This window comes from Gadus macrocephalus, chromosome 20, assembly GCF_031168955.1.
Source record: "Gadus macrocephalus chromosome 20, ASM3116895v1".
Lineage (NCBI taxonomy): Eukaryota > Metazoa > Chordata > Actinopteri > Gadiformes > Gadidae > Gadus > Gadus macrocephalus.
In genome coordinates, this window is record NC_082401.1 from 2,629,627 (window position 1) to 2,646,742 (window position 17,116).

Genomic DNA, 17,116 nt, shown 5'->3' on the forward strand with positions numbered 1-17,116 from the left:
AGGTTTTGGAGTGCGCTCAGATTGGCCTGATCTGAATGATTTGTGTAATAACAATAACATACAGCTAAATTGGATACACATAAGCGGAAAACAGGTAAGCGTCAGCGAGGAGTTAATCATGGACTTAAATTTGCATGCTGAAGCGACTCTACATCATGACAATTCCAGCAAAAAGCTGTACAGCCGGACATACAGGTATGAAATCCTAAAACACCTGCACTCACAACAGCGCGATTACTGGGTGAACCTGCGCCTACAGGGTAAACTTGCATGCCTACAGTGCGCGGACCCAGCAGTTTAGATAGATAGATAGATAGATTTCTTTATTGTCCTTGTTCAGAGTTAATCAACGAAATTAAGTTTAGAGCATCACCACTGGCATAGTATATAAATATAAATATATTAATAAATAAATAATAAATCAATAATTAATTAAATCAATAAATAAATAATGAGGGGCTGCAGTCCTGCAATAGATGGAAAATAGTGTACAGTGCAGCAATGCATTCCAGTTCACAGTTATTGAGTGGGAGTTATTGACCTCATGAGTGCTCAGGACTAGGGTGGAGCCGTCAGAGGGGAGAGGGGGCGACACTGGGTCCTTGTTGTTCCTGTCAAAACGTGCGTAAAAGATGTTTAACTCCTCCGCTAGGGGGGCGCTGCTGTTGACAGGGGGGGATGTTCTTCCCTTGTAGTCCGTTATTGCCCTGACGCCCTCCCACACCTCCGCGTTTTCCCCTCTTCTGTAGCCGCGCCCAGCGTCTCCTCCTCCGCTTCTCAGCCTCAGGAGTGCTGCATGGTGATCTGGTGATCTCGGCTGGGATGGTGAAGTCCGCAGATTTTGGGAGCTCTGGGCCGTTGCAACTATGTGCGCCGCCGCCATGGCAACAAAGCCATGCCAGCTGTTATGTCTGCTCGATAGGCAGTGCGGCCATCTAGCTCAATAGCCGAGTCCGGGGTCTTGTTCTCCAGCCAGGTTTCCATAAAGATTAAGCTGCAGCAGTTCTCGATGTGTTTTTGTGAAGCTAGTTCCAGTCGGATCTGCAGCCGTGCACAGCGTCTCCTCCTCTGCTTCTCAGCCTCAAGAGTGCTGGATGGTGAAGTCCGCTGGGAGTTGGCGAAATGGAGCGTTGTTGAGCTTTAGAAGTTAAATCCGGCTGTACTTCATTGTTGGGTTTGAAAGCAGTGTGAAAAGCTGTGTGAAATAATATTAAGTGCTACCAAAAATTACAAAAAAACATGCCAGTTTGGGGAGCTCCGGGCCGCTGCAACTATGTCCGCCGCCGCCAACGGCGAAGGACGGCCAAGGACTATACATTGCCCGTCACAATCGCATTGTCAACATCACAGCGAATGAACTGCGCAAAGTATATGGACTAAGCACAATACATACAAACAAAAGAATACAACTTAACTGGTTCAGAAATTTAAATGATAATTCCCTAGAAAATTTTCTTAGAGATTCTCCAAATACACCTGCATTGTTGTTGTCGATGATCTTTTAAAAACGATTGTGATTCTGGAAGTGGGCTGTTGCTTTGACCTGTATATGGACCTGTGTTTCTCTGAAAAGATGTTAAAATACCAGCCATTAATACATGCTTTAACAATAGGTGGCTATAGCACAAAGCTAGTTGGACTCATTTATGGTAGCCTTGGACATGTTCATAGACTCTGTGTTAGAGGATTGCAAATTGCTGGACTCAATAAGAAGAACTCCAAGCAAATAGCCAAGTACTGCTCTGTGTCAGCAATCATAGGCAGTCTGCATGTATGGAGAAAGCGCTGTCATCTCTACCCATAATATAACTTGAACTATACATTTATCTCTACTGATTTACGTGGTTGTGGATACCTGCAAAGTGTTTGCGTTGTTTTGGACATAATAGGCTCTTTATTAATATTTGGATGCTATGGTGTTGTAGTATTGGTCATTCCAAATAAATGTATCAAATGTGTGTGTGTGTGTGTGTGTGTGTGTGTGTGTGTGTGTGTGTGTGTGTGTGTGTGTGTGTGTGTGTGTGTGTATACTTGTGTGGGTGAGTGTGTGTGTGTGTGTAAGTAAGCATGTGTGTGTATATGTGTTTGTGTGTGTGTGTGTGTGTTCCTGCATGCATGAGTGTGTGTTCCTGCGTGTGTGTGTGTGCATATGTTACCTATCAGTCCTTTGTAGTGGGCAGACAGGAGTGTGAAGCAGACAGACACGTTGACAGCAGGGGGTGCTGGGTACTGGTCTAACAGGCTGGGATCAATACTGTCAGGCAGCTGCAAGGACGCCTCCACCCTCACCACGGGCCGGGTCCTACACACATCGACACACACGTTGTCATCCGTCCCCTAGCTGCTTGACTTCCCTGCATCTTGTGTGGCTAGGTGGTCAATAACAGCCCATAGACATCAGTGAGCACATTGTAGCCAATCACAGCCCATATCAGTGAGCACATGGCTAATGTAGAGACTGCTAAAAGGATTTCCTCTGCCTAGTTAAGTCTCCAGTGACGGAACATTTTGAAAGACCGTTCCATAGCAGAGTCATGGTGTGTGGGCACTGCTACTACAACATCACCCAGTGTGTTTGTCCGTGGAATTACAAGGGCAAGTGAACCCAAAATCATGTATTTTTTGTTGTAAAAACATTGGTATATCATGTAAGGTCTTAACATAGAAGATATCAAAATTAGCGATTCACGATTTTTTTGCCATTTGTGGTCCTTCATGTAACTCAGGCCTTATCGTGGGACCAAATTTATTGAAACATAAACTTGAGTTGTTTGCGTGTAGTTGGCACCATTTGATGGCAGTTTGATGGATGACACATGTTTTATTTCCATTCATATTTTACTACGCTAGTGAATTTGTGATATGAAGACAGGCATCGGTTTAGAAAAAGGTATTTTGGTATGTTTTGAAACATGCTTGTGAGTAATGTTTATATTGGTTGTATATAAATGATAACATTAATAAACAATTATATTACATTTAGATTTTGTTTTTACATTTAGGTGTTGATCCCTGTGAGATTTTATGGTTCAACGTAATTACTGTTTTGAGTATTGAGCTTATGGTGTCTTCGAGATGCCTCGTACATCATCCACATGAGTTGCTCTTCCTCCCACATAATTTCCTAGCTTGTAGCACTTATAGCGTTCCAGTTTGTCGTAGAACATTGGCTAGTCATTGTTTTTGTTAGCTACATTAGCCTCTTTAGCAAACCAGCTCTTAAACAAACAAAACAACTTTACTTTGTATTGCACGCACAGCAAGCCTGTGCAATCCATAAATCGGTGACCGGATTAAAGCAGCAATGTAATCAAGTGTGTAAGGGCATTCAAAATCAACATTAAAATGACCAACGTGCCACAAATACAAAGAAAACTAGAACTGCAAGCAGTTATGCAGGGGTCCAAGAAATGTGCATTTCGCCGGCACAACGCGAAACATGTGTTCAAAACGCTACCGTGAACCTGTGGATATAAAGGTTTTGACTGTGGGAGGTTCAGTGTGGGAGATATATCCCCAAACGCGTTTTCAGAACATTCCTTTGGCCAATTAGGAGGTATACAATTTCCTCGTTTATGGCGCCGCCTTGTGGCGAAATTTTCCGAAGAGAATTTTCATTGTGCCGAAATTTTCCCACTTTTTTATCGAACGCCATAAAGGGTAGCACCTACATGTGTGTACAATTTGAACTCGATCCGATGTCTAATTTTACATTTTTTGGGATTTTTTATTTTCCACGTGTAACGTAGCTAATAAACAAATATTCAAAACGCTACCGTTTCGGCGACAACGGTCGGATCCAAAAGGTCTTTGTATTCCTTTTTTGGTGTGCGTCTGAAGATGTCGTTTGCAAAGTTTGGTGTCGATTGGGCAAGAAATGTGGGCGGAGTAGGGAAAAGGCAGTTTAGCGTTTTTCTCGATTTTGCAAAAAAAAAATATGGACGCAAATGGGCGTGGCCTATGCCAAAAGATGCAGCAGACTCCAGTGAATCTGTGGGTCTAACGTTTTGGACTGCGGGAGGTTTGGTGTGGGAGTTATAGCCCCAAACGCGTATTCCTTGGTATAGCGCCACCTAGTGACCGGCGTGTCTGGATTTTGTCGTCTGCGAAGTCCGAAGAGACCTGGATCTAGTCATGCAATTGGCGTGTGTGCACCTTTTACGGTTTGGGCTCTAGTACCACTTTTGGGGGGGTAAGTATAAAAATAAACACTACAAAAACAATAGGGATCCAACCTGTTGGCTTGGACTCCTAATAAATATCTTTATGGGAGCACCCATCTCTGTTTGCCCAGTCGTACAGTTAACCTCACTGAACTCGGTGGACGATCAGAATCCCGAGATATTACGACCAAAAGGCAGCGTGCCTCGGTGAAGTGCCGCAAGAAAGCTGGGAGATTTCCCACTTTGCATCTCGAACACACCATTATTCATATCAATAGTAGTGATATGAGTCGTGATATCCTATACCTATAATGACTGAGGTTATGTTTACCAGTGGTCTTTAATACATAGATATGTCATGTTGGGCATGTGCCGCCGTTACAGTTTATATGGGTCCCTCGCTACTGACACGCACGCACGCACGCACACACACACACACCAGGTCTGCTACAGTCGACCTGTCCAGTGGGAAGGAAGGGAAAGGGAAAGCTGCTCTACCTGAGAACCACTGCTGAGTCCGACAGGTACGCCCCTACAGCAACATCTGGAGAGAGAGAGAGAGAGAGAGAGAGAGAGAGAGAGAGAGAGAGAGAGAGAGAGAGAGAGAGAGAGAGAGAGAGAGAGAGGCATTAACTGATAGAGAGAGGCTATTATAATCTTGGGTTTACCATGAATATGCACATTTAATTGGGTATTATAATGCATTTTTTTTTTAAATGTTGAAAGCTGTATAATTAAGCCCCTTTCACACGTGCAGTTTTTTCCTGCAATGTTCTGGAACACTTCCTGACTGGGGTCATGTGTGAATGGCAAGCCCCCAGGAACAGTGCATACTTCCGCAATCCACCAGTGCTCAGCGGCCAAGCCTGGTATTGCAGCCGTTTAAGCGGGCTGTGGACGGGCCCCTCGATTCCAGGGACCCAGAAGTAGATATCTCCGTTCACTCCAATACAAGTGGGGTACAGGAATGTGTCTCCGCAAAAAATGTCTGGATATCAATCAAAGGCTCATAATTATCTTCATGCCATGTCCTAATTTTTTTTCATTTTTTTCTTTTCAAAACGCCACCTCAAGCGTTGTATTAGCCGTTCTCTCTAATTATTTTTTGCTGGAGAAGGAGGTGTGCAGCTGAAAGGAGTCGTAGTGAAACAAATGTTGCTTCGACCTGGCATCCGAGAGGGCCTAGTTCAATGCTCCGTTAACGTGTCCGATTTTTAGACTGGTTCAGCTGCTGCTCAATAACTCTCACGGTCCTTTGCTTGCGATCATTGTGATTCACCATATATTGATCCATTTTTTCAAAAGATCCAAAGACAAAGAACAGATTACGGTATCGTTTTATATTATTGTTAAAAGTATAACATTTCAGCGTTGGTATTACATTTTTCATTAGCTTGTTTAGCTACCTATGTATGAAAGTTAACAATGTTGGTGTATTACAATTATTTATGTGTGTAGGCCAGTCCAACTTCGTTGCTGGTTGAAATGTAACCATTTATTTGTGCATAAGTTATTGATTGCATTTTTCGTAAATAGTTAGTTGAAGGAATCTGTTTCTTAAGCAGTGTGACACTTGGAGCTTGCATGGCAGAGCACAAGTTGGCACAAAGCACTCAAAACTGCAAAAATACATTGTTCAATTGTAGACTTGGCGCTTGCATAACGGAGCACAAGGCATAGTTTATTTTTGAACAGCACATCCGATCCATGACCTCTGTAATTTTTGTACATTTAAATGTACAGTATGCCCATCACTAACTGAGTTTAGCTTTATCTATTATTACTTTTATTTTCTTCCCTTTTCTTAATGTTTTGTGTATTTTGTTTTTAAGATAAAACAAGAGATACCCAAACATATCTTATGGTCTCTTATTTATGTAAATGTTTCATGTATTTATATGTTTTTTTTTACATGTTGTGACTGTCTGAGTTTGTGATGTGAGTCTTTGTTCTATGTTCCCACTCTTGGCCTGCACCTTGTGAGTGGGCTTTAAACTAAGACAGGCCTTTTATATTTTTTTGTTTGTGATTGATTGTTTGTCACAGTCTATCTATCTGTGACGTGTGACGTGATGACGTCACTGGCGGACACTGCAGGTGCGGTCGGTGTTGCTCCGGTTTATAAACGTTCTCGATCAAAACCAGAGATATACAAGACTATTGATGGCAGGGTAATTGTGGAGGATGAACTACTTAATTTCCTAGCTGTCAAGATTAAGACTCTAAGTCAGGATGAGATCGTGTTACCGGCAACTAACACGTTCGACTCTGCGAAACACATAAGTAAGCTCCAGACGAGCGTATGTGAGGAAGTTCGCGACGGAGCTGAGGAAATCAACCGCCGAGTGAGAGTGACTGTTCTGGAGTGCCGGTCGGATGCGCCGACAAGGGATGCTTCCCTGTGCACTCTGGGGCTGGGAGCTGCTGATCGACCTGCCCGGGATAACCACCTGGAGGAACAGGGGGAGCGAGGAGGGACTGCGCCGTGCCTTCTGGTCATGCATTGAGCAGCTGGCTTGGGATCTACGGCTACGCCGGACCTGAGCACAGGGGTGCGTCACGATGAGAAGGTGGTGACAACTGTTGGCCTCAACGTGGGAAGTGGTGCAACGGGAAAAGACCCAGCTGGGTCTTCGACTGGCTCCCCGCGACGGAGTAAAGTTGTTAAAGATGGGCGGTCTCGTCAGAATCCACGGCGGAACCAGAATCCAATAGCTCGTGCTATTTCCATTGGAAGAAAGAGGACTGGACCTGTATCTATCGTCGGCACTAGTGCTGTGAGTACTATACTAATGGTGATGACTAAATTAGTGAGTGTGTTTGCAACTAAATTCTCCCCAGATCTGGAGGCGGAGACGCTTTCTGAATATCTTAAAAGCAAACTTATCAAAGTGGTCACTGTTGGGCAAAATAACCTGCTGAGTACATCACATGTACATTATAAATATAGCTAACTCCTACCCTAGCCTGATGAGCACATCACATGGCAGGCACATTATAATATAGTCAACTCTTGCTCTAACCCAACAAACACATAACACAAACATGATAATATATAGTCAGGTCAAGGCCGGAGCCGAAGGCCCCATTTCTCAGCCAAGCAAATGGTGGACACTCAGACAATGCACCAGTCATCCTCAAGAACGGGAGAGCCACATTAATTTATCACACAGGAGACACTTCGAAGAGCTCTCCCCCGTTAGGAGGACACATGCATATACCAGGGCCTGGGAGCCAAGGTCAAGCAAAAACACACAGAACCACACACACCTCAAACGCACACACCTCATCGAGAGGAGGATACAGCATAAGACTGTATCACACAGGGACTCTTGATGTCAGGGTGTGGGTGTTTCCCTGTGTTTCCCTCCTGTGTTGATTGCTGTTCCCTCCCCTAATGTGTCTCAGCTGTTCCTCGTTGTGTTTGTTATTTAAGCCCTCGTCTTCCTTTGTTCCTTGTGCTGTCATTGTGGTTTGCTGTGGTTGTTGGTGGTGGCTAGTCCTGCGTGTTCCGTGTTCCCTGTCGTCTCCCGAGTTCCCTGTAGTCTCCCGAGTTCCGAGTTGTCTCCCGAGTTCCCTGATTCCTGTGCCTTAGCCTTTAGGCTTGAATAAAGTGCCGTTTCCTGAAACCGTCTGCGTTTGGGTCCTACCTGCCTGCATGCACCCGCAGTTCCTTAACAGAATGACAGCACCACTATGGGACCCAGCGGACGCTCAATTTGGCCGTAAGTTGGAGGATTTTCTAGTCAGGTTAAATAAGGCAATAGATCGCTGGGAGGGTTTGGGGGACCACCTGGTTCCTCCTGGTACTCCAGCTCCCGCACCGACTCCGGTCCCCGAGCCCTGTCCTGTTCCTGAGCCCACTCCTAGCCTTCCAGAGGGGGACCGGCCTCTTCGCCTGCTTGAGGTGGTCCGCCCCCCGCTCCTGCCTGAGGGGGCCCGCCCTCCAGACCGTCCAGGGGAGGCACGCCCTCCGCTCCTGCCTGTGGGGGCCCTCCTCCACTCCTTCCCGAGGGGGGTTCCCCTTCAAGGCCTTCCACCAGAGGGGACCCGCCCTCTACCCTGTCCACCAGAGGGGACCCGCCCTCTACCTGGCCTGCCTCCTGAGGGGACCCGCCCTCTACCTGGCCTTCCTCCTGAGGGGACCCGCCCTCTACCTGGCCTGCCTCCTGAGGGGACCCGCCCTCTACCTGGCCTTCCTCCTGAGGGGACCCGCCCTCTACCTGGCCTTCCTCCTGAGGGGACCCGCCCTCTACCTGGCCTTCCTCCTGAGGGGACCCGCCCTCTACCTGGCCTTCCTCCTGAGGGGACCCGCCCTCTACCTGGCCTTCCTCCTGAGGGGACCCGCCCTCTACCTGGCCTCCCTCTTGAGGGGACCCGCCCTCTACCTGGCCTGCCTCCTGAGGGGACCCGCCCTCTACCGGGCCTTCCTCCTGAGGGGACCCGCCCTCTACCTGGCCTTCCTCCTGAGGGGACCCGCCCTCTACCTGGCCTTCCTCCTGAGGGGACCCGCCCTCTACCTGGCCTTCCTCCTGAGGGGACCCGCCCTCTACCTGGCCTCCCTCTTGAGGGGACCCGCCCTCTACCTGGCCTGCCTCCTGAGGGGACCCGCCCTCTACCGGGCCTTCCTCCTGAGGGGACCCGCCCTCTACCGGGCCTCCCTCTTGAGGGGACCCGCCCTCTACCTCGCCTTCGCCGGCCTCCTGAAGGGTTCCGCCTTCACCGCTGCCGGCCTTCTGAGGGGGTTCTGTGCCACTGCAGGTCTCCTGAGGGACTGAGCCCTCATCGTCCTTACCGCCGGCCTCCTGAAGGGTTCCGCCTTCACTCTGCCTCTGCTGGCCCCCCAGGCCGTCCGCCTGAGGCTCCCTGCCATGCCCTGGGGCAGTTTTCTGGCCGCCCGCCTGACGTCCCTCGGCTCTGCCGCAGTCCATTTTTTTTGATTCCCCCCTCCTGGCGCCCCTCCACCCACCCGTTTTGGGTTTGACTTTCTTTGCTGGTCGTGGGTCGCCTGGGAGTCGACCCTTAAGGGGGGGGTACTGTCAGGGTGTGGGTGTTTCCCTGTGTTTCCCTCCTGTGTTGATTGCTGTTCCCTCCCCTAATGTGTCTCAGCTGTTCCTCGTTGTGTTTGTTATTTAAGCCCTCGTCTTCCTTTGTTCCTTGTGCTGTCATTGTGGTTTGCTGTGGTTGTTGGTGGTGGCTAGTCCTGCGTGTTCCGTGTTCCCTGTCGTCTCCCGAGTTCCCTGTAGTCTCCCGAGTTCCGAGTTGTCTCCCGAGTTCCCTGATTCCTGTGCCTTAGCCTTTAGGCTTGAATAAAGTGCCGTTTCCTGAAACCGTCTGCGTTTGGGTCCTACCTGCCTGCATGCACCCGCAGTTCCTTAACACTTGATCTTCTTCTGAAGCAGACCTTCCACGGAGGCGAAGCTCTGGACGAACCATCAGCGCTGATTAGGGACTTAGACATATTCGATCTCTCACGCTTTATGACTCTGTATAACCGTTGCCACTTTACTTAATAAATCCAAGGTCCTCGTGCCGACAGACTTTATTACCTCTCCGTCTCATTTCATCTGGTCCAGTAACTAGACAGACCGTTTTTCCCCTCATCACCTGCCAGAAAATTCTAAATGTACGTAGCAGGTTTGGATCTTTCAAAGTGACTGCTGAATGTAATGACAGTGAAATGTGAAATGTACACTCCGGAGCTGTGGCCTGAGGGGGCCCTAGTACGGCGTTATTATGAACCACGCAAGGCCAGTGCTGTTGGGTCAAATAATGTGCCTTCCGTAGGAGAGGTAAATGTGCCCTCCGGTGTCAATGCAACACTATGAGTAGGCCTATGTCCATTCGGGTACTTTCTTACAACTGTCGTGGCATTCGCCTGGGGATGAGTGCAGGGGATAAAGCTCGTCGCATTGTTATTGACAGGTTGCTAGAGGAATGTGACATCTTATGCCTGCAAGAGACTTTTTTACCTGTCCAAGAACTGGAAAAACGGAACTCTTTTAACCCAAAATTCCTTGGAGTGGGGGAATCAACGACTGATCTCCGCACAGCAGTAGTTAGAGGCAGAATACCAGGGGGAGTGGCTGTGCTTTGGGACAAAAAACTTGATGCTGTGATGAAGCCAATTAGGCTGGATGTTGATTGGTGTATTGGTCTACAATATACATATAAAGATAATAGTTTTGTTATCCTCAATGTATATACATCATATGAGTCTCGTGAAAATGAGGAAGAATATCTTAACAGGCTGGCTTTTATCAATGCTTTTATGCAAGATAACGATACATCGAGCGTATATGTTATTGGGGATATGAATGCTGATATTGCAGACAATAACTCTGTATTTGCTAACCACCTGGCCCACTTCTGTGAGGAAAACAACTTTGTTTTGTCAAGCAAACTGCTGCTGCCCATTGACAGTTACACATACATAAGTGAGGCCTGGCACACTACATCTTGGCTTGACCATTGTATTAGTACAGCCGATGGGCATATGGCTTTAGGGAATATGACCATAAAGTATGGGGTGGCAGTGACAGACCATATACCCCTTGCATTTACTGTAAATGCTGGTGATATTCCAACAGTCAGTAATGAAAGTGCTTTGAATAATGAATTCACTGCAAAATTGGACTGGTCATCTCTCACTAAAGATAACTTGTTGGCTTATTATAACAACACAGATAAACTGTTAAGTCATATACATGTGCCTAAAGAAGCTATTTTGTGTAAGGATGCCAATTGTAAGAGGGTTGAGCATAAGAGAGATCTCTGTTCCATGTATGACAATGTGGTGTCGGCCCTGTATGATGGTGGTAAACCTTTTTATAAAACTGACACGCAGAACAAGAAAATTAACATTAGACCCGGCTGGAATGAGCATGTAGCGATGTATCATACTGAGGCTCGTGAAGCATATAAACTCTGGGACATGGCTGGAAAACCTAGGCAAGGCCCTGAGCTTGAGCATAAAAAGCTTGCAAATGCCAGATTCAAGTATGCTGTGCGTTTCATATCCAAAAATGAGCAAGTTATGAGGGCTGATTCTATGGCCAACAATTGTATGAGTAATAACACCACAGATTTTTGGAAAGAGGTGAGAGCTCTTAACAAACGTAAACCATCCCTCCCATGTAATGTTGAAGGCATTTCTGGTACAGAGAACATTGCAGCATTATGGAGACAGCACTACAGCTCCTTGTTTAACTGCATAAAGAGTGATCCATACGTGGTTGACTCTGATATGAGTGTTGAAACAATAAGTACTCATGCGGTTTTTGATGCCATGCATACACTGCCAAACAATAAAGCATGTGGTTTGGACTTTATTTCAGCTGAACATCTCAAAAATGCCAGTTTGAGGCTAGCTCCTCTCCTAGCTCTCAGCCTCACTGGTTTTATGATCCATGGCATAGTACCGGATTCAATGTTATCCATCTTGCTGGTCCCAGTGCTTAAGGACAAAGCTGGGAGAGTAAGTTGCATGGATAATTATAGGCCAATAGCGCTAGCAAGCATTCTATCAAAAGTTGTGGAAAGAATCCTACTTGATAGAATAACTGGGTATCTTTCTTCTTGTGACAATCAGTTTGGTTTTAAACCAACGCATGGGACAGACATGTGTATATATGCACTCAAGGAAATAGTGAACCTGTACAGGGCCAAAAATTAATCTGTCCTTATGTGCTTTATCGATGCCTCCAAAGCATTTGATAGGTAGTATATCAGCACCCTTTGGAGTTGGCAATGGCGTTAGGCAGGGAGGACTCTTGTCTCCAATTTTATTCAACTTGTATGTCAATGATTTGTCCATGCAATTGAGAGCCTGTAACACAGGGTGTATGACCGGTGAGATGTTGGTGAACCATCTTATGTATGCAGATGATCTGGTCATTATGAGCCCAAGTAGTGCTGGACTACAGCAACTCCTTAATATCTGCACTGAGTATGGATTAAAACATGACATTAAATATAATGCTTGCAAGAGTGCTGTTTTAATGTGTACAAGAAATCTAGCATGCAGAGGCTGAGAGTTGCGTACAATGATGCTATGTGCATCATTTTAAAAATACCCAGAGGGGGCAGTGCCAGCCAGATGTTTGTCACTGCAGGAGTGAGCACATTCCATGCACTTTTAAGAAATCTCATGTTTAAATTTATGAAACGTCTGGAGGAATCTCGGAATGGTATCATTGTGGTACTTAAATCCCACTCTGAGCTGTGCTCGCTATACCTCCAGCCTGAGGGTGCACTGGCTGAAATGTTTGTATATTAACTGACTTTTAATATTTTTGTATTGTATTTGTATTGTACTTGTGTATTTATGGACTTCAGTCTGAAATAAAGTTTTCATATCTTATTAATGATACATAGCCTTTTATCTAAACCCCTTCTCTTCTGTTTGCAGAAACTGGAAACTTTCCTCATCAGATCCCAGCCCATCATGCTCCCCTACTTGTCTGCCGTGCCACCATCATGCCTCATGCATCACCTCTCAGCGCCCTGCATCTGCATCATATTCCGTTACTCCAGCTCTTTCCAGCTATTTCACAAAAGTGACAAACACGCACCACCCAAGTGTTTTTAATCTATCATTAATTATACATGTAAGGTGTGCTGAAAGGTGCCCATCAATAAAATGCATTTTATTGATATTTTTATTAATAGAACATTATGGCTCCATCAAAAGCAAAGTACACCTGCCATTTACAGTTATCATTTATACTATCCTAGACATCTTTAATCTTATTTACATAGGCCTACAGTAGGCCAGATTTCCTCAGAATGTTTAAATAAAAAAATTCCCTGTCCATGTCAGATCCCTGTCCATCATACTCCTGTTGTTATCTTCCTGCACACCTGACTGCCTCCTCCATCAATTGCTGCAACCGCCCTCTCCCTGTACAATATTTCATGTTAAATACATTTCAGGATCAAGTTTGAGAATCAGTTTCAATATTACTTGTTTTTGAAACCTGACGTGGGGCTGGCACCGCCACCATCATATCTGTCTTATTTATTGCACCCACACATAATAGGTCGATGATACCATGTTGGGTCATTTCAGACTCCTTTGCTTCCTAACACCTTGTGAGTTCCCTGGGTACACCAGCTGATGGGTCTGTGTATATATTGGGCATTTGATTCTCGTTTCAGAAACAGAAATATATTAAAAAAACGAGTGGTAATTATTATTTCTGTTTTAACATTCAAAAAGGTATATACAAGGTGCTATTCTTATAAAGTCAAAAAGGGGCAAACTAATCTAAAATAATAATCGTTAAACATATAGAGAATCATCGGGGGATTACTTCCATGGTCGGTAAACAATGCGACTGCTATCGGACAGACCTCTCAATTATGAGGCTTCAATGCTAAAAAAACAAGAATATTTCTGCATCCGGTATGTCATGAAGTGGGGCGTGGCCATAGACCCACGATGCGGAAGCATATCTCTCCTTGATGTTGCCTGCGCCACTGAGCAGTTTACATAGGAATGAATAGGCGCCATTTTTGAATCCGTTGTCCATTTCATAATATGTCCATGGTGAATGGGAGAATGACCTGGCTACAGCTCCGTCTCAACACTGCCTGCACGTCCTCCATGCTCTAACCTCAGCGTAAATCTATGAGACCAACAGAAAACGAAGCCGATACGGAACTTAAACTGTGATTCTGAAAAAAGTATAAAGGTAATCGAAATTCGGTTTTCAGATTATTGAAGATACAAGTTTGATTTGTTAAATGGTTTGAGCAAAAACGTTGAAAATTGACAGAGAGAAGGCAGAGCCATCCGCCCATTGACTTACATTGTAAAAAAAAATAACTGAAAAAGCATAATAGTTAAAAAAGTTTATAAAGAGGTCAACTTTTTGAGAAAACGCCAAGAGATAGCCACCATGTCGTTATTGAGCTGGACGTTTTGATAGTTGAATGGTTTCTGTAGCTGAAAGTATGCAGGAGCAGTTAACTGCACAAAAAACTGGCAAATGGAATAAAGGAAACTCACGAAGAACAGTGGATGTGCTTGCAGTAGCAACCACACTAAATGCATCACGAGAGAGAGAGAGAGAGAGAGAGAGAGAGAGAGAGAGAGAGAGAGAGAGAGAGAGAGAGCCTGACTTCTGTGAACACTAGATATTACCTTGGTAACCATTGTTATCAATATCCACACCGGAGGTCAGTGATTGGCCAAACATCATGAGGTCACGACCGACATCAGCTCCGGAGATCCTCTGGGAAGGGACGAAGTTAGGAGAGGAGAGGAAGGGGTAAGGAGAGGAGAGTAAGGGGAGAGGAGAGGAGAAGAAGGAGAAAGGAGAGGAGAGGACGGAGTTAGAGGGAGGAGTAAGGAGAGGAAATAGTTAGGAGAGGAGATAAATGAGATAGGAGAGGAGAGAAATGAGTTCGAGGAGGAGTGGAAGAAGTTAGAGGAAGGAGTTAGGAGGAAGGGGAGAGGAGATGAGGGGGTTAGAGGAAGGAATTGGGAGAGGAGAGGAAGGAGTTAGGAGAGGATAAGAAGGGGTTAGGAGAGGAGAAGAAGGAGAAAGTAGAGGAGAGGAAGGAGTTAGAGGGAGGAGAGAGTAGAGGAGAGGAAGGAGTTAGGAGAGGAAGGGGTTAGGAGAGGAGAGGAAGGGGTTATGAGAGGAGATGAAGGAGTTAGGATAGGAGAGGAAGGGTTTGTACAGTCGGACCAGAATTGTTGAACATTACCTTTAATTTGTGGGTTTTGAAATGCACTCTGTGTTTCTGTGTGTGATGGTAGGATGTGTGTGTGTTTGTGTGTGTGGGCGTGTGTATGTGTGTTTCGAAAATGTGTGTGTGGGTGTGTGTGTGTGTCTATGTATGTATGGAATGCATGTATATATATGTATGCATGCTATATACACTGTATATGGATGTATTTATCTATAATGTATACATAAATACATCCATTTACAGTGTATATAGCATGCATGCCAAACCTGTGCATGTGCACAGATTCTCCACTGGGCACAAAGTAATATTCTATGTTTGTTTATCTAGTTGTGTCTTTGTGTGTGTTTGTGTGTCTGTTTGTAATGAATTGTGTGTGTGTCTATGTACGTGCATATTTGTGTGTAATGAATTTTGTGTGTGTCTATGTGTGTTTTTGTCCATGTTTGTGCAATGAATTGTGTGTAGGTGTGTGTTTGTGTCTGTGTGTTTGCGCATGTTTGTGTGTCATGATTTGTGTGTCTATTTGTGTGTTTGTGTGTGATAAATTGTATTGAATTTAGCGCTTTGAGGTCATTAAGTTGATGTAAAGTGCGTTGTGAATAAAATGTATTATTATTATTATTATTATTATTGTGCGTGTTTGCGCGTGCTTGTGTGTAATGAATTTTTTAATGTCTGTGTGTCTTTGTTTGTGCATGTTTGCGTGTAATGAATTGTGTTTGTGTCTGTGTTTTGTGTTTGTGCGTGTTTGTGTGTAATGATTGTGTCTATGTGTGTGTGTGGGTGTGTGTGTGTGGGTAATAAATTGTGTGTGTGTTGGTTTACTTGAGAGTACTGCTGGGAGATTCCATCTCTCCTGCCGTTATAGATGTAGACGGCCCCCCGTAAGTCTGCTTCCTGGGGGGCGCCAACCACCACGTCTACACACACACAAACACACACACGCACACACACACACACACACACACACACACACACACACACACACACACACACACACACGTTCAGCTGTTATGTGGGGGTCTGATAAGGGTGATTAGTGGGGTGTGTGTGTGTGAGAGAAGGAGATAAGAGGGGCTAAAAGTTTTACCTTTGTGATTTTTGTCCACAAAGTTGATTCTGATCGCATAAAACCCGCCATAAACAGAAAATCCAGTGTCTGGGCCAAATTTTGCAACTAAACATGTTGTTAACAATCGATGACTAAGAGAAGGTTTATTAGGAAAAAGGTAAATTACCTTCAATCAGAACACATGTTCTTCAGCGCAATCTAGTGGCAATATGTGTATTTGCGAGTGTTTGGTTCGGTGTCATTCGATTATATTTGCCCTCATCTTTAAATAGAGGTGTCAAGTGTCAAAATTGTAAGATATCTACCTTTATTTGTGTCTCATATTAAGACAGCCCTACCAACTGATAACGACCAACTGATAATTATTTCAGGTGGAAATGTTATCTTCCACTTATGCTGTGTTCCATGGCTTTATTCACTTTAACCAAGTGTTATCCACATTGAATATTTCACTTGCACAACAATCTTTCTTTTGGCACCAAGATGACATTATAGCCCTTGCAGTTTGTGGAGGTATACTCTATTTACTTTGGGTACGTTCTTTTCTGAAAAAAGCTTTTCCCCTGATATCGAAAATGGTATAGAATATCGATATTTTTCCAGGTATAGTATCGAAGTTAGAAAATCCAGTATCCCTACTGACAACACTACTAGAAACGCGATTGTGATTATTCAGTTAGACCTACAAGAAACATGAAATTTAAAAAAGACATATCTTTGCTACTACCTTGGACATTTAGTTATGTAGGCTACATTTACATAAAATCATGCAGGTCTACATATAAATGGGCGATATCTTTAATAGGTGTTACGGAGGCGGATTGACGCCCCGCCCTCATGGGTAAAATCCTCAGTTATGCTAATGATCATGTGTTTGCCCCGCGTGTGATTGGCTGTCAATTATGTTAATTTGAATGTGCCTTTCCCCGGACGTGATTGGCTGCCGCACCGGAGGGCCGAGGATCCGGGAGGATAAAGAACAGCCGAGCTCAACATTCAAGGCGGCTGGCCTCGGAGATGCAGCTTGCCACGTTGGGTCTTGGAACGAGCGTTGTTTGATTGAGGCTCTAGTTTGCTACACGGGAACTGGGCCAGAGTTTTGTTTAGGGGTTATCGTACACTGACTTGCAGCTATACTTTGTTATACACTAGAGCCCGACCGATATAGGATTTTTAAGGC

General features: G+C 45.1%; 1 protein-coding gene across 1 annotated transcript in view; it reads right to left on the reverse strand.

Moving 5' to 3' along the window:
• itga4 (integrin alpha 4) overlaps positions 1–17,116 on the reverse strand; it is a 135,275-nt gene that overhangs the window by 36,030 nt on the left and 82,129 nt on the right. The window contains exons 12-15 of the mRNA XM_060040504.1: positions 15,690–15,784; positions 14,311–14,401; positions 4,662–4,707; positions 2,157–2,302 (exon numbers count right to left, since the gene is read on the reverse strand). Coding sequence (XP_059896487.1) covers positions 2,157–2,302; positions 4,662–4,707; positions 14,311–14,401; positions 15,690–15,784 — 378 coding nt within the window. The remainder of the gene's footprint in view (positions 1–2,156; positions 2,303–4,661; positions 4,708–14,310; positions 14,402–15,689; positions 15,785–17,116) is intronic.